The sequence below is a fragment of the Haliotis rubra genome, unplaced genomic scaffold (assembly GCF_003918875.1).
Source record: "Haliotis rubra isolate DU_JTF1 unplaced genomic scaffold, ASM391887v1 Scf174, whole genome shotgun sequence".
NCBI lineage: Eukaryota > Metazoa > Mollusca > Gastropoda > Lepetellida > Haliotidae > Haliotis > Haliotis rubra.
Window position 1 is genome coordinate 1072726 of NW_025765714.1, and position 26680 is coordinate 1099405.

General features: G+C 41.2%; 2 protein-coding genes across 6 annotated transcripts; one reads left to right on the plus strand and one right to left on the minus strand.

Moving 5' to 3' along the window:
• Window positions 1-13282, minus strand: LOC124272902. 4 transcript variants are annotated; one of them, XM_046708124.1, is made up of 10 exons: window positions 13026-13282; window positions 9488-9622; window positions 6755-6910; window positions 5261-5518; window positions 3754-3936; window positions 3489-3647; window positions 2906-3075; window positions 2462-2691; window positions 1236-1708; window positions 1-894 (listed from the first exon to the last, which is right to left on the minus strand). In XM_046708124.1, exons 1-10 carry the CDS (start codon window positions 13168-13170, stop codon window positions 488-490), a joined length of 2316 nt encoding a protein of 771 aa, XP_046564080.1. In that variant the 5' UTR covers window positions 13171-13282; the 3' UTR covers window positions 1-487. The 4 variants fall into 4 exon arrangements, with proteins under 4 accessions (XP_046564080.1, XP_046564083.1, XP_046564082.1 ...); XM_046708127.1 differs by having other exon boundaries at window positions 9442-9622; window positions 13026-13281; XM_046708126.1 differs by lacking the exon at window positions 13026-13282 and adding an exon at window positions 11398-11488.
• On the plus strand, window positions 11438-26510 carry LOC124272903 (mediator of RNA polymerase II transcription subunit 6-like). Of its 2 annotated transcripts, XM_046708129.1 has the most exons (9): window positions 11438-11594; window positions 15505-15664; window positions 16909-17000; window positions 17894-17976; window positions 20176-20215; window positions 23708-23776; window positions 25349-25489; window positions 25648-25823; window positions 25904-26510. In XM_046708129.1, exons 1-8 carry the CDS (start codon window positions 11537-11539, stop codon window positions 25779-25781), a joined length of 777 nt encoding a protein of 258 aa, XP_046564085.1. In that variant the 5' UTR covers window positions 11438-11536; the 3' UTR covers window positions 25782-25823; window positions 25904-26510. The 2 variants fall into 2 exon arrangements, with proteins under 2 accessions (XP_046564085.1, XP_046564086.1); XM_046708130.1 differs by lacking the exon at window positions 11438-11594 and adding an exon at window positions 13201-13294 and having other exon boundaries at window positions 25648-26510.
• The last annotated feature ends 170 nt before the right edge of the window (window positions 26511-26680 follow it).

Genomic DNA, 26680 nt, shown 5'->3' on the forward strand with positions numbered 1-26680 from the left:
CATATTGTTTTACATATATATTCTTCCACAACTGCGACAGTAAGGTCTATGACAGTACATATTTAGATATCAAACTGGCTGCATCGTTTGCTCTCCATCAGCTTCGATGACAGCACGTGGAGCCATACAACCTACGTAAACAAAGAATTGCTATGCAAATCGAAATAGTGTTACATGTTTTGGGATATTTTCTCAGTGAAACTAAACCATTCTATTAAAGATGTTTAGTTAGATGTGTAGACTCGTCAAAAGTAAAAGAGTAAAAGAAATCTGTACATTGAATGGACATTGCAAGATGTGACGAATCGTCACAATTTTCTGGCCTGTGGCAGAGGTACTATGCTGGTTTGCCGCATGGAACTCTGGGTAGGAGAGTGCTTGACCCATATTCCAACCCCCAATACCCTCAACCCTAATCTGTTATAAAGCTGTACACCCAACTCTCATACAAAATGTGGGGAAACCCAGACAACACAGTAGCTATCTATCAATACAGATTTTCAGGGCTCAAAACAGAAAACAACCGAAAACAGTATTTCTGTGAGCTACTTCTAAGCAAATGCTCACGTATATGTTTCTTATCTGCAACAACTCGGAATGTATCTTTCTCTGAAATTTTCAGCTCAATATGTCTTTTCTGACCCCTGACCGTGACAGTAGGTTGTTTGTCCAGAAATATAATGACCCGTTTGTCTTTCAACTTCTTCTTGTTGCAACGGATCTTCTTCAGTGGCAGGCTGATTTTGACTTTCAGCATGTCCTTGCCTTGATTTACAAATGAATCATGATACATCTCGCTGAGGTATCGGCGCTTCAGGTTCCTGCATTTCATTGTAATCTGTAGTTCCCGTTGCCGCTTTAAGGAGCGTTTCTTCTTGATGGTGCACTGGATTGCTGAAAGAGAGATGGTAATCATTACTACGTTTATTTATTGTTCTTCAGAGATGTTGCAATGGGCAGTGTTTGCTGGTCACTGGTTTCCCATGTGGGGAAAATAGATGTCTCTTCCTTCATTCCCTGCATCTGTATTAAGTATCTACAGCATTTGTTAACTGCGGTAAATTAGCCTATAGTCACTACGTATGAAATTTTTCCAATGGAATTAATGAATCATTACATTTAATCTTCGCCTGTATGAAACACTCAAGACGGCCATATCTCTCGGGTACTTAACGATAAGAAATATACAGGTATGTATCTCTGCAACAGGCAGTTCTACTAGGAGAATCACTTACCATATCTTTGGAAGCACTCTTTCACTTCAATGCCGTTCAGATCTTGCCATGTCCTTGGTTGGCATAAATTTTCCACTGGATGTATATTCTTTTTCCTGTGAACAATTCCATTTGACTTGCACTGTCCTTTTTGGCGAGTATACACCATTGTATCTTGACAGCATCTCTGTCTTCTGCGGCCTCGACGGGGAACAACTGTATATCCCCCACAGCATGACTGATTCTTGGGATTGTAGAGCTCCTTACCACAGCAAGAGCCGACCTGTGTGGTGTTGTAGAGCCTCCCATTACAACATGTCTGCTCCATGCTGAAGTAGGGGGAGTTTCCACAACAGTCATCTCCATGGTCTTCCATCGAGAACTGCTTATTGCCACAACACACAGAGACACCAGCATTGTAATAGGAGTCTCCACACTTCTTATGACATGGGTTGTGTGATGATTGTGTAGGGTAAGAGCTAGTCCCACAGCATCTGCAGAACACAAAGCATCCTGTACCAGAGCCAGACAATGTAGTTAAGCAGGTCATATGAAAAGCTGAGTATCAATGCACTATATGACCTTGACTTTCACAAGGGAGAATGGGTCAAAGTTAATTCCATCTCACTCAGTCAGGAGAAGCTGTGTTCAAACGTTATCACTCCTAAATTACTTGTTCAACACAGACTGCCAGATTCTCAAATTCACCATCAGAAGGTCGCAGGTTCGATCCCCAACCGTGTCATACCAAAAGACATTAAAATATGGTACTTGTTGGTCCCTGCCTGTCGCTCGGCATTAATGGGTACAACAAGGACTGGTCGGCTTGGAGTCAGTATAATGTGGGGTATTCATGCTTCACTGCGGCATGGTATGTCAGTGGGCTAGCACTATAAAACCAGCTTAATCTGGGCTAGTACAAGCAGCCGCACATACACATACACACGCATGTACCTCGTCATATGAGCGAAATATTCTAAAGCACAACGTTAAACCCAATTTCACCTCACCTCACCTCAAATTCACCAGCCCTGTGTTCTGGCTGACAATTTTGGGAGTTTCATACCCTGGTTGAAGACAATACTGAAAACCCTTACTTCCACAGTAACTAGCAGACCGAAGATGTCTCAAGTGAGTGTGTTCCTGGTTCCAAACACACACCATCAACGTCCAGCCTCAGCATCTGTCCACCCATCCACTTCCACATAACCATATCCCTTCATTACTGTCAAGTTTAATCTACTCACTCTGCTTCATTGATGGAGGTGTTGTGGACGTGACCCTGGCAGCACATCTGGCTTGTCTCACTATAGACCGTCTGCTTCTGCTCCCAGCGGCAACAACCGAGAGTGTCTCCAGGAGGGAAGTGATGGACTTGACCGTCACAGCATACAGCCTTGTTGTCATTGTATTGGTCATGGCCACAGTACCGGTCCTTACCCTTCTGTATTGTCAGGACTTCACCTTCCACACACACCTACACAGACAATCATGCTACAGTGTCCTGGTACTTCAAACTGAAGTCCATCTCACAATAACTAGGATCATATGTATCACAATAACTATACTAGTATTCCTTTGGATCATATAATTATACAACCATAGTCAGATTTAAAAACTGTCATAGGTCAGACAATGTTTCAATCTTATCTACAAAAAACAACAATTCCACCAAACATGAAGATACCAACCTTCTGCGTTCTGTTGTATGTGGTGAACCGGTTTGAGTAATAGATGAAACAGCATGCATCATGACCTTCCTTGAGCTCCACCTGTGTATTTCCACAGCATATGCTGTTTGGTGCCAGCTTGGCTCCTCCACAACAGGTGCTCCCTTTCTTCAGTACCCTTGATGGGGAACCTACAATAAAGAGGTTATCAAATATCTCCAGTTTGCATTACAACTACCAACAACTGCCATCTGAATAGATATTGTCATTTGTTTTTTTCAATAAACAAATGATTATTTGGAACTCTGGATACGGCTCTCTAATTACTTGTCATCACAGTTGAAAAAGCTTGTGTGCAGGTACTGAAAAGTTGAGAACACCTAGTACAATCGTAACAACAAATGCCACCATACAGCTAGAATATTGCTGAGTAGATGTGAATTTTCACTCCCAGTAAGTTCACACTCTCTTATTGTGACAGAGATACCAGTTCTATTACACCTGAGGCACTGACTGTGAATAGAGGGTGACAGCTTGGCAATTAAGTCATCTAGATTCTCTAAGAAACCACATGATAATGATGGTAGTGTATAAGGTGATATACCTTCACAGCAGAAGTGTGTGTCCTTCTCGTAGGGGAGTCTATCACAACATCCCTGCCTGCTTCCATCTATCTTTCGCCCCCAACAGCATTTGTCGTGGCTGCTAGACCTTGGCCTGGTGTTGCCAGCACAACATAGCTCCGTTGTGGTGTTGTAATACCCTGGAAACAATCAGCCTTGTGTTAAACATTTCACACATTCCTGGCTTATGTCTGTAGAAAGAAGAAAGTCTATTGTTTCAAAAGTAAAATATCCCATGTAACCTACCTGTCTCGGTACCCACACAACATTCCAAGTGGTCATCGAGGGGGATAACAACCTCAGCTCTGTGATCCTGGGAACAGCAGACTTCACGCTTCTTATTGTACCCAACTGTGCCACAACAACCCACCTTAGGGTTTCTTTGGGCCTGGTCTTCAGGGTTCAGGTAGGGTTCATCATAGATTTGGTCTGAAATCATAACTCGGGTAACTAAGCCCTTTTTGTTCAGGCAACCTGTTCATAAACAGAAAATCCCTCTTCCCAAGTCATTCATGTGCAAATCTTGTCCTAAGAAGATTTTAGATTGAGATGATAGGTGTAATGTTATCCTGCTATGTTTGCAAAATACCAAACTAATCCTAAACATAATGAAATATCTCTTTTCCTGTGGAGAGTATTATTCGCAGCTGGCCACAATCAAAACTGCCACCGGTCATGGGTTCAAAGTGGATCACAGATGTAGAACAATTAGGGACCGTTCATAATTTATGGCTAGGGGGAGTGACGATGATTTTTAGGAGAAGCATGTACAATGTGAATGACCCCCCCCCCAAAAAAAAAAAAATTTATGTACAAAATAAGTGACCCCCTGCATGTCAAATCAATGACGACCCACCCACCCCTTCCCTTCCCATAATTTCTAAGCATAATTTTAAACATATTTTTATGTACAAAATTGCTGAACCCCCTAGTACATGTGTACAAAATTGGGTGACCCCCCTTAAAATCATCTCTCTCTCTCTCTCTCACACACACACACACACACACACCAGCCATAAATTATGAACGGTCCCTTAAACAACAATCTATGCTACACAGACACAAACTGCTTGCCTGAAAACTATCTACAAGGCCATAGGTGGCTCTGGCCTTCTCTTGGACACATACAGTCAATGTAATTCTCACATTACATAATCATACAATTACTCAGAATGTCAAATATATTTATGGGTTAAGCAATCTTCACCATGGAAGTAGTCTCAGAGTGAGTTGGCTGCGTTAGAGACTGTTTTAAACTTTTAGTTCCCTCACTGCCTGTCACCTTATTGATGCTGACAGAGGAGGTAATTAACCTTCCACTGTAATGTGTGTAATGGCTGAAGATGATATTACGGCCGTGGAAGTATTCTCAGTGTAGCTGTCACAAGGTAACCTTTCACTGTAAGGCCACATAAAATAATTTCTTGTTTCTCATTACCGCCCTACCCTAATTTTAATTTTGATTTTTTTGCACTGGTAAATTTGCATGTATAAAGGTGGCAGACTTCCAAAATCCATCTCAGCTTCCGGCATTCCAAGTTTTCGACTAACTATTGTATAGAAAATCAGAAAAAAAACAATATTAAAAAATAAAAATAAAATCCGCCCAACCTACCCAATTGTTTTTTTAAATAGTGGTGAGAAACAAGAAATGTATTAAATGTGGCATAATGTCTGAATATGCTAAATATTACGCCTGTGGAAGTATTCTCAATGTAGCTGTTACAGTTAGCAGTTACACTGTTCCACTCACCGTCACAACATGTCTTTTCTCGGAGTGAGATGATCTTGCCATCACAGAACTCGTCCTGTTTGTTGACTGTAACAGGATGGCGTGTGTTGCCGGAGACGTTCCAGCGGCAGTTCTGCAGGGACATGTCGACCACCAGGTGACCACAGCACCCGTAGTGTTCTCCACGAACGTGTTTACTGACCTGTGCGGGGTCGTCTTCATTTTGACAACACATCTGCTGTGTGAGGTTGATATACTCCGTGCCGCAACAACCCATATCTGGAACATGGACGAAGCTCAAATACATTTCCAAAAACGATAGTTAACACAAAGGGCAATAGGGATTTCATGGAATACTACTGACGCCATGCATCACATGGACATGGACAGTTTAAAATAATTTAGCGTGAGTCAGCAAGACGGAAAGTAATTTATCTTTATCTGCCTTCCAAAAGACCCGGTTAGGTCCCATACTGCCTACATCCCAAATTACCAACAAAATTTTTTGTAGGCAGCGTGGGAAATGATTTTTTTCTCCTGTAGAATAATGGAATAGCCCAATCACCCTAGATGGCACTGTCCTCAGACATGGCTTTTCGTTGGTCACATACTCACATAACCATGATAACTGGTTTACGGATTAGAAGAATACCCTAGGAGCCAGGAGGTGTTACTGATTATCTTTCAGGATTGCATTGTAAGGCATGCTGAGTAACTTTCAACAGTTATTTAGGAGGGGCTGACAATTCTTGATCCCACGAGTCCGTGTGTTATTCTCGATATTACCCATTTTTAATTGTTCTTTCATAAGGCAGAAACATGTGGGTTCTTAACTCCCTTACTTTGATACAGGCTTATGGTAGTGTTAGTAAGATTACTTTAAGGAACGGGGCCCTGTTGACCTACTCTAAATTGTAACCTTACGTAAACTCGTCTGTGACGTTTTATACAACAGATGACGCCATCTCAATTATCTGCGCTCAAATCACATCCCGTTTCGCTAAGCATCCTCACAAACATCGAACCTAACCATTTTTGGAAGTGAAGAACATATCACGTCATATGTTCTCACAAACTTGAGTGAGTGATTGAGTTTAGTTTTACGCAGCTTTTAGTATAATTTCAGCAATATCAAGGCGGGTACATCAGAAATGGGCTTCACGCCTTAGTTGTAAGCATGTGGGGAATCGAACCCGGGTCTCCCGAGCGTGATGAGCGAACACTTTAACACTAGGCTACCCCACCGCCCCTTCAGCAATATCAAGGGGGGGACATCAGAAATGGGCTTCACACCTTAATTGTAACCATGTGGGGAATCGAACCTTGGTCTCCCGAGCGTGATGAGCGAACACTTTAACACTAGGCTACCCCACCGTCCCTATTGTATCTAAGGAAAAGAAAGAATATATTTCTTGCAATACAAGGCGTCGTTAGTTTGCGAACTTTAAACTTTTCCCAGTATGGCAGGATTCTAAAATATGAAATTTTGTAAAGGAACCGTATCCTGTAACTCACCTGGGTGTCTAAGATGGCTGTTACCGCCGCAGCAGACAGTTGTCTCCACTGGGATTGTAGATTTACTGCAGCACCCATACTCCACCCCTTTCTCGTCGAACCTGTCGTACATCGTGTCTTCACAGCACAGACTCTGGGTGTCGTAGTAGACTGTATCTACAACACAAACCAGCAGCTCCATCAGCACCACGCTACAGCACCACCGTGACAACATTGTCTTACCTGCTTGCCGCTTTGATTTGTAGTAATTAAGCAAGAAGGGAATGCAAACTTAAGTATTTATACCGTTTTCCTCAGTGATTGAATCCGGACGTACAAAAGGCATGGGGATTCCCAGTTTTGACAAACATGCTATCGAATGACGTTGCGAAAGGTAGGTCACACGTGTGTTAATTGTGCCCTTAAACCTACAATGGCCTTAAGTGCACAGCAGTGCGTACGAAACACGTATGACGTAGTCACATAAGCTCCGCCCACTCATGTTTATTTATGATTACTGTGCACTTAAGACCATTGTAGGTTTTAGGGCACAACACACGTGAGATAACTGGAGCTAATACATCCGCCTGGTGTCAGCAGGTCAAGGGTACACATGCCTTAATTACAACTAGAGCTAATACATCCGCCTGGTGTCAGCAGGTCAAGGGTACACATGCCTTAATTACAACTGGAGCGGGTGTGGATCGGATGTTTTCAACAATATGATCATGATGTTATGAACCGGGCACCACTCCCACATACGAAACTAGAGGGAAATACAGATAGGAAAAACACTCCAAACGTACTTTAGAGATAAGTTCATTGTGTAAACCTGACGCATGAGGACGATGTGATTGAGATGGTATGCCCACGCTATGTTTGACGTCAGATGCATATAATACATGCCATAAACTAAGAGATTCCTCAACTACCACAGGGTGATTAAAGCGTATCGTACTTTACAAAAGGGTACCGTATTTCCTCTGAAAAGCGCCTTCCAGACCCGGCGCTTATTACGCTTACCGAGTGTAATTAATTGTTACTGATCGTTATGTCAACGTTAACGTTGGCGACTGGGAGCTGTAAACAAGTATGTCAATGCATGATTTTCCTGAATATAAGCGTTAAGGTTTACTCAATCGAAAAACATTTTCTATCTACTTCTGGTTTCTTGAACACTAAACACTGACGCTTAACTTCAGGAAATTCATACACTGACACACTTGTTTACAACTCCCCGTCGCTGTGACTGGCGTAACGCCCACTGACAATTTTTCCTACGCATCTAGGGAGAATACATTATAGATGATGTTGCTCATTTTTTACTGCATTGTCAAAAATATGTAACTCATCGTAAGGCGATGGTGGGATCTTTGACAGCGCTTAATATTGACCTCTCCTTGACTGGATTGTTGTGTACAAGTAATATCACTCGCAATGATGTTCAGAATGTCATTCTTGCTTACATTAAAGCTTGTGGCAGCTTTACTACTTTGTAAACATGTATAAACGTAGCAAACCTTTATGATGGGCAAGGTGTAAATGGGCCCAGTTGCCCGAACACCTATCAAACTTTCAATTATCCATCCATCCATCCATTATAAAAAAACCGTACCCGGCGCTTATCTCTTAAACCGGCGCTTACTAGAGGAAGTGCGGTAGTTTCAGTCCGCTATGGCTAGGATGTGACGGCCTAACAAAAGGTAATCGCGGAGGCCATTCAGCTGGGCTGTAGGTTTGGTTGGTTTGTTGTTTAACGCTAAACTGAGCAATATTGCAGTTATATGACAGCGACATATGTAATTAATCGACGCCGCAACGAATAATCCAGTGATTGACATCGTGAGCATCGATTCCCGTATGGGACTGGGTCACGTGTAATAAAGTCACCGACCTTGATCACTCTATTAAGTCGTGTCTAACGACATGCAAAGGTTTGCTGAGAATGCTACATTCGCGCACTGATTCCGCAACACCAGTCAGTAACAGTCCATGTAAATAACAGCTGCCCTTAGGTAAGTCATACTCGATTAGGGGCAGTGGGGTAGCCTGATGGTAAAGCGTATCGCTGAAGACACGGGTTCGATTCCCCACATGGGTACAATGTGTGAAGCCCATTATCGGGTGTCCCCCGTCGTGATATTGCTGGAATATTGCTAAAAGCGGCGTAAAACCATACTCACTCACTTATACTCGATTATCGGGTGAATTAGATTTTCATTCTATAAAAATGGCACATTAGATAGACATTATCATAAAAACACTGGATAATTGAGCCTGGGGTCATGTAAACCGGTTGCATGAGAAACGACTCACACCGCCTGAGACAATATATCCCCTCGCACCTGAATCGTTTCAGTGTTGTTCACATTTGATTCAGCCAGACAGCACCTCCTACACTTCAACCCCCAGATGAGGAACCAGGAAGGAATGTTATTTTTTGAGTACCTACTTGTTGCACGCCTGCTAGTACTCACTAGTTACTCGATTATTCGACGGCTTGTACTCACTCGTTACTCGATTATTCGACGGCTTGTACTCACTCGTTACTCGATTATTCGACGGCTTGTACTCACTAGTTACTCGATTATTTGATAGCTTGTACTCACTAGTTACTCGATTATTTGATAGCTTGTACTCACTAGTTACTCGATTAATAAACTGCAAGTATACAATAGTTACTCGATCATTCGACGGCTAATACTCACTGGTTACTCCATTATTCGACTTCTATTCGATTGTTAGTGTTATTACCTCCACAGCATCTCTTTCCCGGTGTCATAATCTCCAGCCGTCCTCCACAACATAAGCGTTTGTTGCGGCTGTACAGTTTCCACTTTCCATCGACGTAACAATCACTTAATGTTTCCCCGACTGAAGCCAGCTTGTCTGAAAATGATGTGAATTATTTTATGAACTTTGTCATCTGTTTTTAGTGTTATTGCTCATATCAAAATCATGGTTATTACAATGTTTATGTAGTGGTGAAATATTGTTATGCATAATATTGCAAGTTTTGATTATAAATGACGATGGGGACGCTGAAACACATATGGTTGTGGGTTTAAGAGTAGGTAGGTGTGTGGGTAGGTAGGTAGTTTGGTAGATAGATAGGTGGGTGGGAAAGGTAGGAAGGAAGGTCGACCTTGGGCCTGAAGAGGCTTTTATGCGCCAAACATTTAACACACTGTTATAATTATGTATATTTAAATAATGTCATATTTCCCCGTTTAAATAAGAAAGTCTTGCACAGATCTCTGTGTGCAACCATACATTAAATATTGTAAATACGTGTTTGGTTTGTTGAGAACACCTTTTGTTTAGATTGTGACGTGGCATTTTATGAGCTGGACGTTCAATAAGATAGTGCTGAACCGTTTCTGGGCAATGTAAGTTACAGTATTTAAATGGAGGAGAGATGTCTTTACATAATCTACTTCTGCTAAACTGCCATCCATGCCAAACTCACGCTTACCCAAGAAATGTTATAACATGTTAATGTTAGATATGAGCCATGGTAAATGTAATTGGGCTTCAACACCGAGAACTGTGCTATTTAACATGGGATTTGGCTATGTTTGGGATCACCCGGGCATGCACTGATAATATTCAGTCGTTTTAATCAGAAGTTATGGATAGAGCTAAATGTATTCATGCATCTTTGTCACAAGGTCCTAAAACATATAATTATTCTATGTACAAGTCAAACTTATCTCCAGAGTATTATATTAAGCATGTAACTATTCGGAAATTTCGTGTCGCTTTAGCTAAGTTTAGATGTAGTTCTCACCAACTGAAACTTGAGATGGGTAGATATTCAAATGTCCCAAGAAATAAAAGATTTTGCGGTGTTTGTAAGCATATTGTTTGTATGCCAGGCTTATGTCGATTTACGTGAACAGTTTATTCCTAGGAAATACTACGTATTTCCAACATTAGCTAAATTTAATCTTTTAATGTCCAGTGATAACAATGATCTTATTAGAAAGTTGGCTATGTATGTTGAGAATTCTATGCAACTGAGAACAAATCTGTTAATGTAGGCAATATGTATTGTGGCTGCTGTATAACTGCTGTGTCATGGGCCGATGGCCTACGTCTCTTGTTGAATAAACAACATGTACATCTCACGAACATGACCAATGGTAGGTATGAGTGAGTTATCTCCCTTGCACTATTCACCCTTTACTTGACATCACGACTGCATAATTGATACATTTGGTTGTGCTGGCCACAGCTTGCCATTTTTCAAATTTTAGTCAATAATCAGAACGTCAATAAATTATAAAGCTTGGATGTATATCAAAACAAATTACAGTTTACAACGGTTATAACGAAGCCAAGAGACTTATTTTAGTTTGCTGTAATCCCACAGTTCGTTAATGGCATTTCGACTAAAATGTACACCAAAATACTAATACTAAGGTTCGCCGACGCCTATTGTGATACCAACCTTTTAAGTTAGTTTTAACAACCCGGTAAACCGAGATGACTGACTAATATCAAAGGTATTCCTAAGACCTTATGGAACTTTAAACGTTTTGTGAGGTTTCCATAAAACATCCATATTGGCGCTAGTAGACTAAAAAGGTTTAAATGTATGAATAGCATAAATTATTGAGTTCAAAACATTTATGTAAATAAACGTAACAATACAGGCTCACCAACAACACTGCAAAACAGTCACAGCTCAAATGACCATACAACCAAGCTAAAAAGCGCCCCCTGCGTGTAGTTTGCGTGTTAACACCTGTTCATCAACATACGGATGAATAGCATGTGGGACTGCAACCAGCTTCGAGGATGTTGTTCCCCTCTCACTCATGTCACTGTACCATAGTCTCACGTCAACGCCATGAAGGTATTTATAGAAACACGTCACCTTAAGGTAGGAAGTTTCCGACATTGGCATCATCAATATTATGCGTTGTGAAATAGCTGTGACACCAAATAACAAGTTATTGAATGTTGGTTTGTTTCGGAAATCCAATTGATCGCACAGCAATGGGTGAAAACTTCACGGCCATTCGGCTGACATATTTAGCTATAGCCGGCATATTATACGTGCGTTTCACTTACTTACGAATTCCCATCACTCATTCACTCACACAAGCACGCACGCACGCGCGCGCGCACACACACACACACACACATCTTTCTCTGATTGTAGCCCATAATATTTGAACTCCGAGTCTGAATCGTCATCGAATATGCCATGAATTGTCACTATAATCGTTCCCATTATTATTAATTAGAAGCACTAAATGTTGTTAACTAGACTTATTGATGCGGGGACGGACACAGAAAGATCCTACCATATCTTACACAACTTCTTTACTCTCATTCCATATGCATTATTAATACACAGTTTTGTTTAAGGATATTTAAAAGAAATAACATGGTAACTTACAAATTGTCGAAATTCTTTATAAGCAGGGCATATCAAACAATTTCTCAGAGATGCATCAACGTTTCTCTGCCTTCCTTATTCGTTATCCTTTAGACGTAAAACACCTCCCCAAAACTTGATAACAAATAGTTCCAAATTTGAAGATAGATATATCTATGGCCCAAGAAAACTCAATGTTGGTAAAACATGTTGATCAACCGCTCTTTAAACTGTGAGTAAAACATCACCGATCACCAACAGTTTGTGAAAGCCAGACAAATTCAAAAAAGTATATGACGGATCACATCAGAATCCCATGTGTGGCCACCAGAAGTATCTAGATAATATAACATAATATATGCCTTGTTCGGAATTCTCCCACCATGCCTTGTCGTTAACACAAGCCACTATTTAATAGTTCAAACGTAGGAATTTATCTTAACTGTACATAAATCATGCACATTCTTCATATACTAACCTCTGACATATACACATACATTGAATTGGCGGAATTTGGCTGTCAAATATATTTCATAATTCCCAAGTTTCGTATTAAAAGCAATGCCTCAGTGTCAAATAACTATTAAAGTGCTTTTAACAACAAATTTAACTATATGGTGTGGTATTTAAGTTTACGAAGGAAAATGGTTTTTAAAATTCGATCTTTATTGATTATATTGGTCAACGATTAAATCTGACACTCTTTATTGTAAGATAGGTAGAAAACAAAAACATTGTCTAAGTGTGCATCATATACACTTATTGACAAAAGGTTGACTTTTACATGAAATAATCGTTTCAATATATTTTAACTGCAAATTGTTTGGTCGGATTAACCCGCAGATAGAAATATTTTCTCAAAAGTGTACCAAATTCAATCAGATGAAAGTAAAATTTACTTACCAGCATTCAGTATGAGAGTGGTGATAGCTAAAAAAGTGATCGCATTCATGTCTTTTAGACAACATGAAAGTTTGAGTTGAAGTTGATCTCTTCGGTGTTTTGTGCGGAATGATTCGATTCCAGTGTAGTCCTTCTTTTTGTACATTTTGATGCCATGATTGTTACTATATTTAGAACTGGGAATTCCCTTCTTGCTGCAACACCGCCATTTGCTTTTGGTGTTGGAAGCAGTTCGCGTGATTCCCTTTGGAAAATGGACAAAACAAATGGTAGGCGTACTTTCTCAGAAACGAGTACACCATCATGTGACAAACTATAGCCAGTAATATTTACCCCAGTGCAATAACATTCGTTTTGGTTGATGCTTGCATGAATGAACATGACTTGTGATGACACAAAAGATTGATCCGGGTAGGGTGAGACAATCGTAGAAAGTCCAAAGGGGCTTATCCGAACACAACGCATCAAAACAAGTTGTTTACTTGCTACCACGTCAACAGGCAGTCACTTTTATCTCATACGTTAACTCATGTTGGCGGTATTCTAAATATAAAAACACGTAGGCTTCTCCATGCCATGCCCGGGAATTTGCCAGTCGAGGATCAGTAAAGCTTGAAATCTGCTGTTACTTTCAGTAAAACATTTGATTAACACATGTTCACTATTTATGAATCGCTAATGTTGTGAATCACATTACAGGCCGCTTGAAGCCTGTAAACACAAAAGTCCATGTGAGCTTGTCTAATGTAAATAACATACATGTAGTTTTAATGTCAGTGTTGTTTTAAGTACTCAAATTTAGTCAAAAGTGTATGTTAATGAAATGCATCATCTGAGAAGATGAAGCTGGACATTAAACACACTAGATATCATGTACATGTTTCAAGTGCTCACAAGATCCTCAAAATACCTTTATAGCTAAAACATTTCAGTCCAGATAGTTTAAATATTTGTTGATGCAGGAAATACCTATGTTCATCATACAGTATTTATAGATCATGACTCGAGAACATACTTTAGTTGTGTATTGAAGGGGATATGTTAGGTTTCATAGTTTACACTGCCATATTACGTGAAAATATACTATATTCAATGTAAAGACTTACAGCAGAGGAGATAATCATATTGGGCAAATATTGAATGACAGGAAATTTCTTAAATAATATGGTATGTCAGTATCATCAAACATCTGTCAACATCTACCTAACTGACCGTCATAATCAGCATCACTTGTTATTTCTAAATAATTACACTGTCCAGAAATACAAAGAACACATTGGATTTGATCTGTATACTGTTTCGATCTTGAATACTCTTCAGGCCAGTATCATCCCATTAGCTTGTTTTGTGCGATCATTATTGACTTGGAGATGACACGAAACAATACATGTACCTCACGATTGCCCAAATGTATTTTACGCAAACTGTAATGCCACTGGTATTAAAGATAGTATAGAAGATGAACAAAGATGCCTAGCTCGATCCAACTCTGAAACTTCCAAGAATGGTATGGGAGTTGTTGCAGCCGAGTGGTCTGTTTCTGATGATGACACAGGTTTATCCCGGAGTGGCTTCATCATGTGATTGTGAAGACAGTTCTCTGTTTTCCTTACGTAATGAGGATGGATTATTGCTGCATCTGCATCCACTGCTGCTCACTCCAAGATCACTCATGTGACAGTCTAGTACAGTGAAACCTGCACCCTGTCTAAACCGTCATTTTATTTTGGTCCCATGGGGTGCCGGTTTAGACAGGTTTCACTGTAGATACAGCTCTAGACCATTCAAACATGTAGTAGATAACCCTAAATCCTGTTACCATAGCTACATTACACATCAACAGTTTGGCTCACAGACAACAATCTGAAAGTTCGTTACCTTGATCAGACTTTGATTAATGATTCAATAAGCTCAATTATCGATTATGCCTAAATGTTGTGTTAACAGCTTACCTTTGCAACAAACACGAAGAATATGCTTCTTTTCACAGATTTCATGTAGATGTTTTCTGATGCAATTGACAGAATTGAGCAATCGCCATATTTGTTGACGTTTCCCTTAATCCTTGCAGTTACAAACTGGACGTTTGGCCATCTAAATATAGCAACATCCATTTAGGTGTGTGTTGCAAACACTGTTCACATCAGTAATCAGCTTAATCATGTTCATCTCCTTATTCTTAGACAGAAAACCTTGTAAAGCCAGTCTGTTTACAAATCTGTTGTGGTAACATTCAATTTATCATCAAAAACATTAGAAGCTCCAATTTGAAGTACAGGTGTTTACAAATTCAATGAGCCATCCTGCTAGGTGTATATATGAACGTCTTTGGGAGATACATACTCACAAGAGTGCTTTTTATTTAACGAACAGTTCAATAAATATTGTAAGTTTTGTTGTTTAAGTTAAACAGACATATATTGACTCAGTGTTGCTCTCTGATTTCTGGAAGAAATGTCAGTACTTTTCATGATTTCAGAGAACCACCTGCATGTGTCATGGTATGACAGTGCCTGGATACCACTCCTCAACCAGTCCAATGTGCTTGACTACTTCTCTGAACGAAGCAATCCATTCTATGACCGCACATGCAACAACGAGATCATCAAGATGCAGCGACTAGGTGTTGAACATCTCAGGTACATTCTTCCCAGGTTGACACTTTCAGGGTGTGGATACATGGTGTAATGACTATAGGGTTGATAACCAGACATACAATGGCCTGACATACAATATACTGACATATCATGGTGTTCTGTCCTGCTCAGTCATGGTGTTCTGTCGTACTCAGTCATGGTGTTCTGTCCTACTTAGACATGGTGTTCTGTCCTGCTCAGTCATGGTGTTCTGTCCTACTCAGTCATGGTGTTCTGTCCTACTCAGTGATGGTGTTCTGTCCTACTCATGGTGTTCTGTCCTACTCAGTCATGGTGTTCTGTCCTACTCAGTCATGGTGTTCTGTCCTGATCAGTCATGGTGTTCTGTCCTACTCAGACATGGTGTTCTGTCCTACTAAGACGACATGGTGTTCTGTCTTACTCAGTCATGGTGTTCTGTCCTACTCAGACCACCTGGTGTTCTGTCCTCAGTCATGGTGTTCTGTCCTACTCAGACAAGCTGGTGTTCTGTCCTATTCAGACAAGCTGGTGTTCTGTCCTACTCAGACATGGTGTTCTATCCTACTCAGACAACTCTGATAGAAGTTTCTCTAGTTACTCAGGGGGCGACGAGGTAGCCTAGTGGTTAAAGGGTTCGCTCATCACGCCGAAGACCCGGTTCGATTCCCTACATGGGTACAATGTGTGAAGCCCATTTCTGGTGTTCCCTGCCGTGATATTGCTGGAATATTGCTAAAAGCGGCATAAAACTAAACTCAGTCACTCACTATTTTAGGGAGGGAATCCCTGACTCGTCACAGGTCATGTGATTCAAAATGATGCCGCTCACATGTGAGAGATCGACTGAGATGTTTGACTGACTTGCAAATATTAACCTCTGGATATTTTGATGACGAAAATAGGGCGCACTTGTAGTCTTAAGTACAAAGAAGTCATTCATATAAGTTTTTCATGCACAATAATCGTTACGGGTGCGCGAAAGTGCAACAAAGGATTTCCTCCATTGCGACCAATAGCGATGCTTCATAGCGTTCGTGTATGTGAGCGCTCTGTGTCATATACTGGCGACAAGAGTACCATATTTGCGATGCGAGTACCGATCTCTAATAAAAGCAAGTCTCTAATAGACGGAGGTATGTTCATCGTGGTGCTCTTGAAATCAGCTTCACCCCCTAAATCATCTCATGTCTCAACTTTCGTAATTTACTCAGGTGCCGCCAACATTGCCTTTTTCAAAGGCTTTTCTTGTTATCTCTCTGTTGCAGTAATATGACTGGCCTGGAGTACATCCTGCTGCATGTACAGGAACCTATTCTGTATGTCATTAGAAAACAGTTCCGGCAGTCACCTACTCAAGGTCAGTACTGCTCTCAATGTTCTGGATCCTATTCTAATCTTTCTTGGCCTTGATGATTTCCTCAATTCACTTTCATCCTTCCAACACAGAATCTGTCCACCTTCCTTGTCCCACTCTTCCTCTCTGTCCTTCTTCCTTGACCCACTGAACATGTGTCCACCATCCTTGTCCCATTCTTCCTCTCTGTCGACCTTCCTTGACCTACCAAACATCTGTCCACCATCCTTGACCGATTCTTCCTCTCTGTCAACCTTCCTTGACCCACTAAACCTTTGTCCACCACCTTCCTTGGCCCACTCTTCCTCTCTGTCCTTCTTCCTTGAAAACCCAAACATCTGTCCACCATCCTTGTCCCATTCTTCCTCTCTGTCGACCTTCCTTGACCCACCAAACATCTGTCCACCATCCTTGACCCATTCTTCCTATCTGTCAACCTTCCTTGACCCACTAAACCTTTGTCCAGCACCTTCCTTGGCCCACTCTTCCTCTCTGTCCTTCTTCCTTGAAAACCCAAACATCTGTCCACCATCCTTGTCCCATTCTTCCTCTCTGTCGACCTTCCTTGACCCACCAAACATCTGTCCACCATCCTTGACCCATTCTTCCTATCTGTCAACCTTCCTTGACCCACTAAACCTTTGTCCAGCACCTTCCTTGGCCCACTCTTCCTCTCTGTCCTTCTTCCTTGACCCAACAAATATCTGTCCACCATCCTTGTCCCATTCTTCCTCTCTGTCGACCTTCCTTGAACCACTATACTTTTGTCGACCTTCCTTGGCCCACTAAATCTCTCGGTACACAAATAAACACATTAGCCCATGTGCCTTCTAGTATTACTAAATAGCTCTATGTATACACTGCCATGTTATTTGACAGTCCATGTGTTTATCTAGTGAGCCCACTTGCCATGTACTACATCATTGGAGGGATCGTGTACCAGGCTCCGGACCTTGGCTCTGTTGTCAACTCCAGATTGGTAAGTAGAGAGCTGACTTCTTCTCATTCCCCCTACTAATCTGTGCACTACAGTCAAGAAAATCACGATGCATCAACAGTAGAGGATTTGACTTATACACGAGACAGTCCCTTGTTACAGTCCCCCATATACAAGTGACTACCTCATTCTCAGGACTGCCTGACTATGAATAGGGAAATCTGCATGTCATTCAAAAACGTGTCTAAAAGTGTTATTTATGAAAATAAAGAAACAAACTTTGGTACAATCATTCATAGTTCTTCAAGTTAATGAATGACATGAATAAGAGCATAAAAAGACAAATGAAATAATAAAAATAATATGCAAAATTTGATGATTTTTAAAAGCGAAATTTCACCAGTGTCCATATTTTTCAGAAACTTATAGTTAGTATTTTCTAAAATTTCATTCATCAATCACCAACCCATGAAGATCCAGTTAGAATTGATCTTCAGTAACCCATGCTTGTCATAAGAGGTGATTAACGGGATCAGGTGGTCAGGCTCGCTGACTTGGTTGACACATGTCATTGTATCCCAATTGCGTAGAACAATGCTCATGCTGATGATCACTGGATTGTCTGGTCCAGACTCGATTATTTACAGACCACCATCACATAGCTGGAATATTGCTGAGTGCGGCGTAAAACAACAGACAAAACAAACCATCAGTCACCACAAGTTGAGTCTTCAGTGTAATGGAGAATGTTGTTCACTGGAAGTCATTGTTACCCTTGGGCCTTAGATGATAGCTAAGCCTAGTGTTTTGCATCCCTGCAGTGCTCAATAACATGATTGTTGTAATGGTGTAATGATCATAGATAGGTCTATTCTGAAAGAGATCCAGTAAAATGTATGACAAGTATGTTGTTAGTGTTTAATAGTTTGTAAAGATTTGTTGTATTGGCACTGAATGTATGTTATATTTCTTAGAAAGAAATTGTGAGGAAAGAAAAGAGCATTTTATTGGGGGGCGATGTTTGTTTGGGCAAGTTTTTCTTTTGACATATGTTACTATACTTTGAATTTTTCCTCCATTGATATCAAATGACCACTAATCAGTATTCATCACAACCAATGAATTTGGTGTTGTCTCATCAATATTTTGATGATTGATAAGCAAACTCTGGAACAGCTACCAACACAAACCCAAACAGTTCACAATTGACCGTCTGGCCGGGTCAATGACAAGACTGTAGGGTGATTGATACAACACAAACCCAAACAGTTCACAATTGACCGTCTGGCCGGGTCAATGACAAGACTGTAGGGTGATTGATACAACACAAACCCAAACAGTTCACAATTGACCGTCTGGCCGGGTCAATGACAAGACTGTAGGGTGATTGATACAACACAAACCCAAACAGTTCACAATTGACCGTCTGTCCGGGTCAATGACAAAACTGTAGGGTGATTGATACAACACAAACCCAAACAGTTCACAATTGACCGTCTGTCCGGGTCAATGACAAAACTGTAGGGTGATTGATACAACACAAACCCAAATAGTTCACAATTGACCGTCTGTCCGGGTCAATGACAAAACTGTAGGGTGATTGATACAACACAAACCCAAACAGTTCACAATTGACCGTCTGTCCGGGTCAATGACAAAACTGTAGGGTGATTGATACAACACAAACCCAAACAGTTCACAATTGACCGTCTGTCCGGGTCAATGACAAAACTGTAGGGTGATTGATACAACACAAACCCAAACAGTTCACAATTAACCGTCTGTCCGGGTCAATGACAAAACTGTAGGGTGATTGATACAACACAAACCCAAACAGTTCACAATTGACCGTCTGTCCGGGTCAATGACAAAACTATAGGGTGATTGATACAACACAAACCCAAACAGTTCACAATTGACCGTCTGTCCGGGTCAATGACAAAACTGTAGGGTGATTGATACACGGTCGTAACTAAGATCTGTGTCATCAGTAAGATGAATCAATGTTACTATAGGTTTAAGATCATTTCAGATCCTTGTGGCAGTAAAAATAAAAATGTAAGACTAGTTTTAGCTGGCTGGTTGCTGAAACCTCAGCTTGTACGAGACTTGAAACCTGTTGTTTCGTATGTTCCTCTTCTGTGATATGGTATCAGACCACACACCATCTCTGTATATTAGACAGACATCAGCTCTACAATCTTTCTGAATATTGATGTAATTTCTTATTTCTCATTTTAGCTGAATACTGTGCACAATCTACAGTCTGCATTTGAAGAAGGTAGGTATTTACATTTTCAAATGAAATTTACAGAATGTCTGACAAGCTGACCAATACTTTTAAATTTTTGTAAGAAGCAGTAGTTTAAGAAAGTAGAAGCTATAGATGACCATTTTAACAACTGAATTGTTAGTTTACTTCTTTGTCTGTACTCAAACTAAATGTTTAGCTCACAATGACCTTTTCATCCTGTATAATAGTACTTGTCTCTTCATCCTGTATCATAGTACTTGTATCTTCATCATGTGTCATAGTACTTGTCTCTTCATCATGTGTCATAGTACTTGTCTCTTCATCATGTGTCATAGTACTTGTCGGTGGGGTAGCCTAGTGGTTAAAGCGTTGGCTCGTCACGCTGAATACCCGGGTTCGATTCCCCACATGGGCACAATGTGTGAAGCCCATTCCTGGTGTCCCCCCACCGTAATATTGCTGGAATATTGCTAAAAGCGGCATATATCTAAACTCACTCACTCATCCTGTATTATAGTACTTGTCTCTTCATCATGTATCATAGTACTTGTTTCTTCATCCTGTATCATAGTACTTGTCTCTTCACCATCTGTCATATAGTACTTGTCTCTTCAACATATGTCAAAGTACTTATCTCTTCAGCATGTATCATCGTACTTGTTCAATGCTCATGCTGTTGATCACTGGATTGTCTTGTCCATACTCGATTATTTATGGACCGCCACCATATAGCTGGAATATTGCTGAGTGCTGCGTAAAACTGAACTCCTCCTTGACCCATGTACATCACTTTATACCAAGGGATGCATGTGTTGTACATATCAGTATACAGCTTCCTTTACCAAGCCACAATTGTCATCTTACGTTTCCTGTACTTAGCAGCAGCAGTCAGATTGTGATGTCTAATAAATTGATTTATTGTAATGATGTTCATTTTATTAAGCAGTATTCTGATTCTACACCTTCTATAAACATGCTTTTTTTGTGCCAGTGTGTGTATGTGTATGTCACAGTCATGCAGGGCATGACAGAATTCATTGTTGTCAGGACAGTCACTCTGAACCCACAGAAAGTGCAATATGTGTCACAGCTCACATCAGTAGTTGTGTTTTTCTGATTTTCGTTTTCACAAATCTGAATCATCAGTGATAATATTCAAGTTGATACACATGCTTGACTCACAGAAATATAAATGTGAATAATAATGTGTGACAGGGTACAGAAATAAACTCTGGAAACTAGAAATATATGAGGAAATACTAGCCACTGATTACACACAAGTGCTGGTGTATTGTCACTCTCCTCTTGTGGCATGCTACCCTGTACAACAGTATTACTGAATGTATCAGGTGACCCTGATCCCTGTACAACAGTGTTACCAAATGTATAAGGTGACCCTGATCCCAGTACAACAGTGTTACCGAATGTATAAGGTGACCCTGATCCCTGTACAACAGTGTTACCGAATGTATAAGGTGACCCTGGTCCCTGTACAACAATGTTACAGAATGTATAAGGTGACCCTGGTCCCAGTACAACAGTGTTACCGAATGTATAAGGTGACCCTGATCCCTGTACAACAGTGTTACAGAATGTATAAGGTGACCCTGATCCCTGTACAACAGTGTTACCGAATGTATAAGGTGACCCTGATCCCTGTACAACAGTGTTACCAAATGTATAAGGTGACCCTGATCCCTGTACAACAGTGTTACAGAATGTATAAGGTGACCCTGGTCCCAGTACAACAGTATTACAGAATGTATAAGGTGACCCTGGTCCCTGTACAACAGTGTTACCTCATGTATAAGGTGACACTGGTCCCAGTACAACAGTGTTACCTCATGTATAAGGTGACCCTGGTCCCTGTACAACAGTATTACAGAATGTATAAGGTGACCCTGATCCCTGTACAACAGTGTTACCGAATGTATAAGGTGACCCTGGTCCCAGTACAACAGTGTTACAGAATGTATAAGGTGACCCTGGTCCCTGTACAACAGTGCTACCGAATGTTTAAGGTGACCCTGGTCCCTGTACAACAGTGGTACAGAATGTATAAGGTGACCCTGGCCCCTGTACAACAATGTTACATAATGTATAAGGTGACCCTGGTCCCTGTACAACAGTGTTACCGAATGTATAAGGTGACCCTGATCCCTGTACAACAGTGTTACCGAATGTATAAGGTGACACTGGTCCCAGTACAACAGTGTTACCTCATGTATAAGGTGACCCTGGTCCCTGTACAACAATGTTACAGAATGTATAAGGTGACCCTGGTCCCTGTACAACAATGTTACATAATGTATAAGGTGACCCTGGTCCCTGTACAACAGTGTTACAAAATGTAAAAGGTGACCCTGGTCCCTGTACAACAATGTTACAGAATGTATAAGGTGACCCTGGTCCCAGTACAACAGTATTACAGAATGTATAAGGTGACCCTGGTCCCTGTACAACAATGTTACAGGATATATTAGGTGACACTGGTCCCTGTACAACAGTGTTACCGAATGTATAAGGCGACCCTGGTCCCTGTACAACAGTGTTACAGAATGTATTACTATTAGGTGACCCTGTTCCCTGTACAACAGCGTTACCGAATGTATAAGGTGACCCTGGTCCCAGTACAACAATATTACGGAATGTATAAGGTGACCCTGTATGACAGTGTTACGAAATGTATAAGGTGACCCTGGTCCCTGTATGACAGTGTTACGAAATATATAAGGTGACCCTGGTCCCTGTACAACAATGTTACAGAATGTATAAGGTGACCCTGGTCCCAGTACAACAATATTACGGAATGTTGAAGGTGACCCTGGTCCCTGTACAACAATGTTACGGAATGTATAAGGTGACCCTGGTCCCTGTACAACAATGTTACGGAATGTATAAGGTGACCCTGGTCCCTGTATGACAGTGTTACGAAATGTATAAGGTGACCCTGGTCCCTGTATGACAGTGTTACGAAATATATAAGGTGACCCTGGTCCCTGTACAACAGTGTTACAGAATGTATAAGGTGACACGGGTCCCTGTACAACAGTGTTACAGGATATATTAGGTGACACTGGTCCCTGTACAACAGTGTTATTAACTGTTTCTCGTTGGTGGTTCAGTGAAAACCAGACCCGTGAAGATCCGGGTAGAATAGGGCTTCAGCAACCCATGCTTGCCACAAAAGGCAACTATGCTTGTCGTAAGAGGCGACTAACGGGATCGGGTGGTCAGGCTCGCTGACTTGGTTGACACATGTCATCGGTTCCCAATTGCGCAGATCGATGCTCTTGTTGTTGATCACTGGATTGTCTGGTGTCGAGACTCGATTATTTACAGACCGCCACCATATAGCTGGAATATTGCTGAGTGCAACGTCAAACTAAACTCACTCACTCAGTGTAAACCCTGTTAGTTGCATATAAAATCAATTACTGTATACATTAAAGAATACACCTTACATCATATAGTAGGTGACAGTCAAGAATGTTGACATCAAAATGGTCCTTTTTCCAGCACAGTCCTTCTCCAAGTACAATCCTTCCAAAGGATACTGGTGGGAGTTCAAAGACAAGGAAGAGAAAGGTCAGTACACCTCATCAAGGTACATCAGTAAGTACCATCATAAGGATATACCTGTAAGTACCATCATCAAGGTACATCAGTAAGTACCATCATAAGGATATACCTGTAAGTACCATCGTCAAGGTACAGAAGTACCATCATAAGGCTATACCTGTCAGTACCATTGTCAAGGTACACAAGTAAGTACCATCATAAGGCTACATAACGCCTGTAAGTACCATCATCACCATGCAAAATGTGGATGGTTTTGTGTATGACCACAATGCCACATGTAAACATTGTTCTAGTGTATGACTGCAGTGTCACATGTTAACATTGTTTTAGTGTATGACCCCAGTACCACATGTTGACAATGTTCTAGTGTATGACCCCAGAGTCACATGTTGACAATGTTTTAGTGTATGACCCCAGAGTCACATGTTGACAATGTTCTAGTGTATGACCCCAGAGTCACATGTTGACAATGTTCTAGTGTATGACCCCAGAGTCACATGTTGACAATGTTCTAGTGTATGACCCCAGTGTCACATGTTGACAATGTTCTAGTGTATGACCCCAGAGTCACATGTTGACAATGTTCTAGTGTATGACCCCAGTACCACATGTTGACAATGTTCTAGTGTATGACCCCAGTGTCACATGTTGACAATGTTCTAGTGTATGACCCCAGTGTCACATGTTGACAATGTTCTAGTGTATGACCCCAGTGTCACATGTTGACAATGTTCTAGTGTATGACCCCAGAGTCACATGTTGACAATGTTCTAGTGTATGACCCCAGAGTCACATGTTGACAATGTTCTAGTGTATGACCCCAGAGTCACATGTTGACAATGTTCTAGTGTATGACCCCAGTGTCACATGTTGACAATGTTCTAGTGTATGACCCCAGTGTCACATGTTGACAATGTTCTAGTGTATGACCCCAGTACCACATGTTGACAATGTTCTAGTGTATGACCCCAGAGTCACATGTTGACAATGTTTTAGTGTATGACCCCAGTGCCACATGTTGACAATGTTCTAGTGTATGACCCCAGTGTCACATGTTGACAATGTTCTAGTGTATGACCCCAGTACCACATGTTGACAATGTTCTAGTGTATGACCCCAGAGTCACATGTTGACAATGTTCTAGTGTATGACCCCAGTGTCACATGTTGACAATGTTCTAGTGTATGACCCCAGTGTCACGTGTTGACAATGTTCTAGTGTACGGCACCAGTGCCACATGTTGACAATGTTCTAGTGTATGACCCCAGTGTCACGTGTTGTTGTCACGGCACCAGTGCCACATGTTGACAATGTTCTAGTGTATGACCCCAGTGTCACGTGTTGACAATGTTCTAGTGTACGGCACCAGTGCCACATGTTGACAATGTTCTAGTGTATGACCCCAGTGTCACGTGTTGACAATGTTCTAGTGTATGGCACCAGTGCCACATGTTGACAATGTTCTAGTGTATGACCCCAGTGTCACGTGTTGACAATGTTCTAGTGTATGGCACCAGTGCCACATGTTGACAATGTTCTAGTGTACAAACATGATGTCACATGATGATGATGTTGCAGACAAACCTGAAGGAAAGGAGAAGAGGAAACGGGAAGAGCCGAGTTCGCTGTTTCAGCGCCAGAGAGTGGACCTGCTGCTCGGAGAGTTGGGCAAGAAGTATCCACCACAGTTTGTGGCCCCAAGTCACCCAGAAAACAAAGGTGTAGTGCCCTCAAAAACTACATCTATGCCATGAATAAATGTCTTCAATAGTGTACTATTCTTATCATTGTTACTGTAAATGTTAAGTTCAGGTGACAATAAGTCCTTCAAACCACTGGGGATGATTTTCTAAACTCTGTGTTGCTGTGTGTTCCAGAGGAGTCTGCCAAGCCGGAGGTGAAGCAGGAGGTGAAGCAGGAGAAGGCTGAGGACAAGACTAGTTCCTCTTCCCCAGCCACTAATGCTGCCATGAAACCTCCCCCAGAGAAGAAGGCCAAAATGATGAGATGATGGCCAGTGTGGCATATTCTAGTAGACACAGTTGAGATGAAGATCAGTGTGCCTTGATCTAATGGAGACAGTTTTGGTGAAAGTCAGTATTGCTTGACCTTGTAGACACAGTTGAAATGAAGATCAGTGTGCCTTGATCTAATGGAAACAGTTTTGGTGAAAGTCAGTATTGCTTGACCTTGTAGACACAGTCAAGGTGAAGGTCAGTGTGACTCCACCTGGTGGACCAATTGAAGGTCAGCTTGGCTTTACCAAATGGAGACAGTTCAGGTGAAGGCTTGTATGACTTCACCTAGTGGATGGAGTTAAGGTGAAGGTCAGTGTGATTTGATCTCATGGACACAATAGGTTTTCCCAGTAAGTTGCTGGACTGGAGCATGGAACACATTGCAAGACCTTGATGGCAGGTGATTTGCTTCAAAGTAATGAAGCATACAGCTACTACAAGCTGAAGAAAGGAAGAGAATATGTTACCAGTGCAATAAAGATAAGGTGTTACTTCAGGGTTACTTAAAAATGAAAAGCTCCTATCTTTTTCAAAATGTTGAATAAACATTTTGGAAAATGTAGACTCAGGTTACAGGCTCTCATGTGCATGAAAATAGTTTGAAAATATCGAGGAAATGATATTTGTCTAGTTACTAGAGGGTCTGTGTTGTGTGTCTATGTTCTTGTCATTGTCATGTCATTGCTGTACATAAACTCAGGAATAAAATGTCATAAAACCTGGCTCATTGGTTGTAACAAGTTCAAAACACATGTACACAAGTTCAACACAGTTTGTGTGTAAATACAGTTTGACCAAACAGATATGACTACCTGAGGACCTCCTTCCACAAAGGGGACTCTACTTGGCAGAGTACGTCAGTACCCGTCACAGGCACGTACGCCAAGGAGAA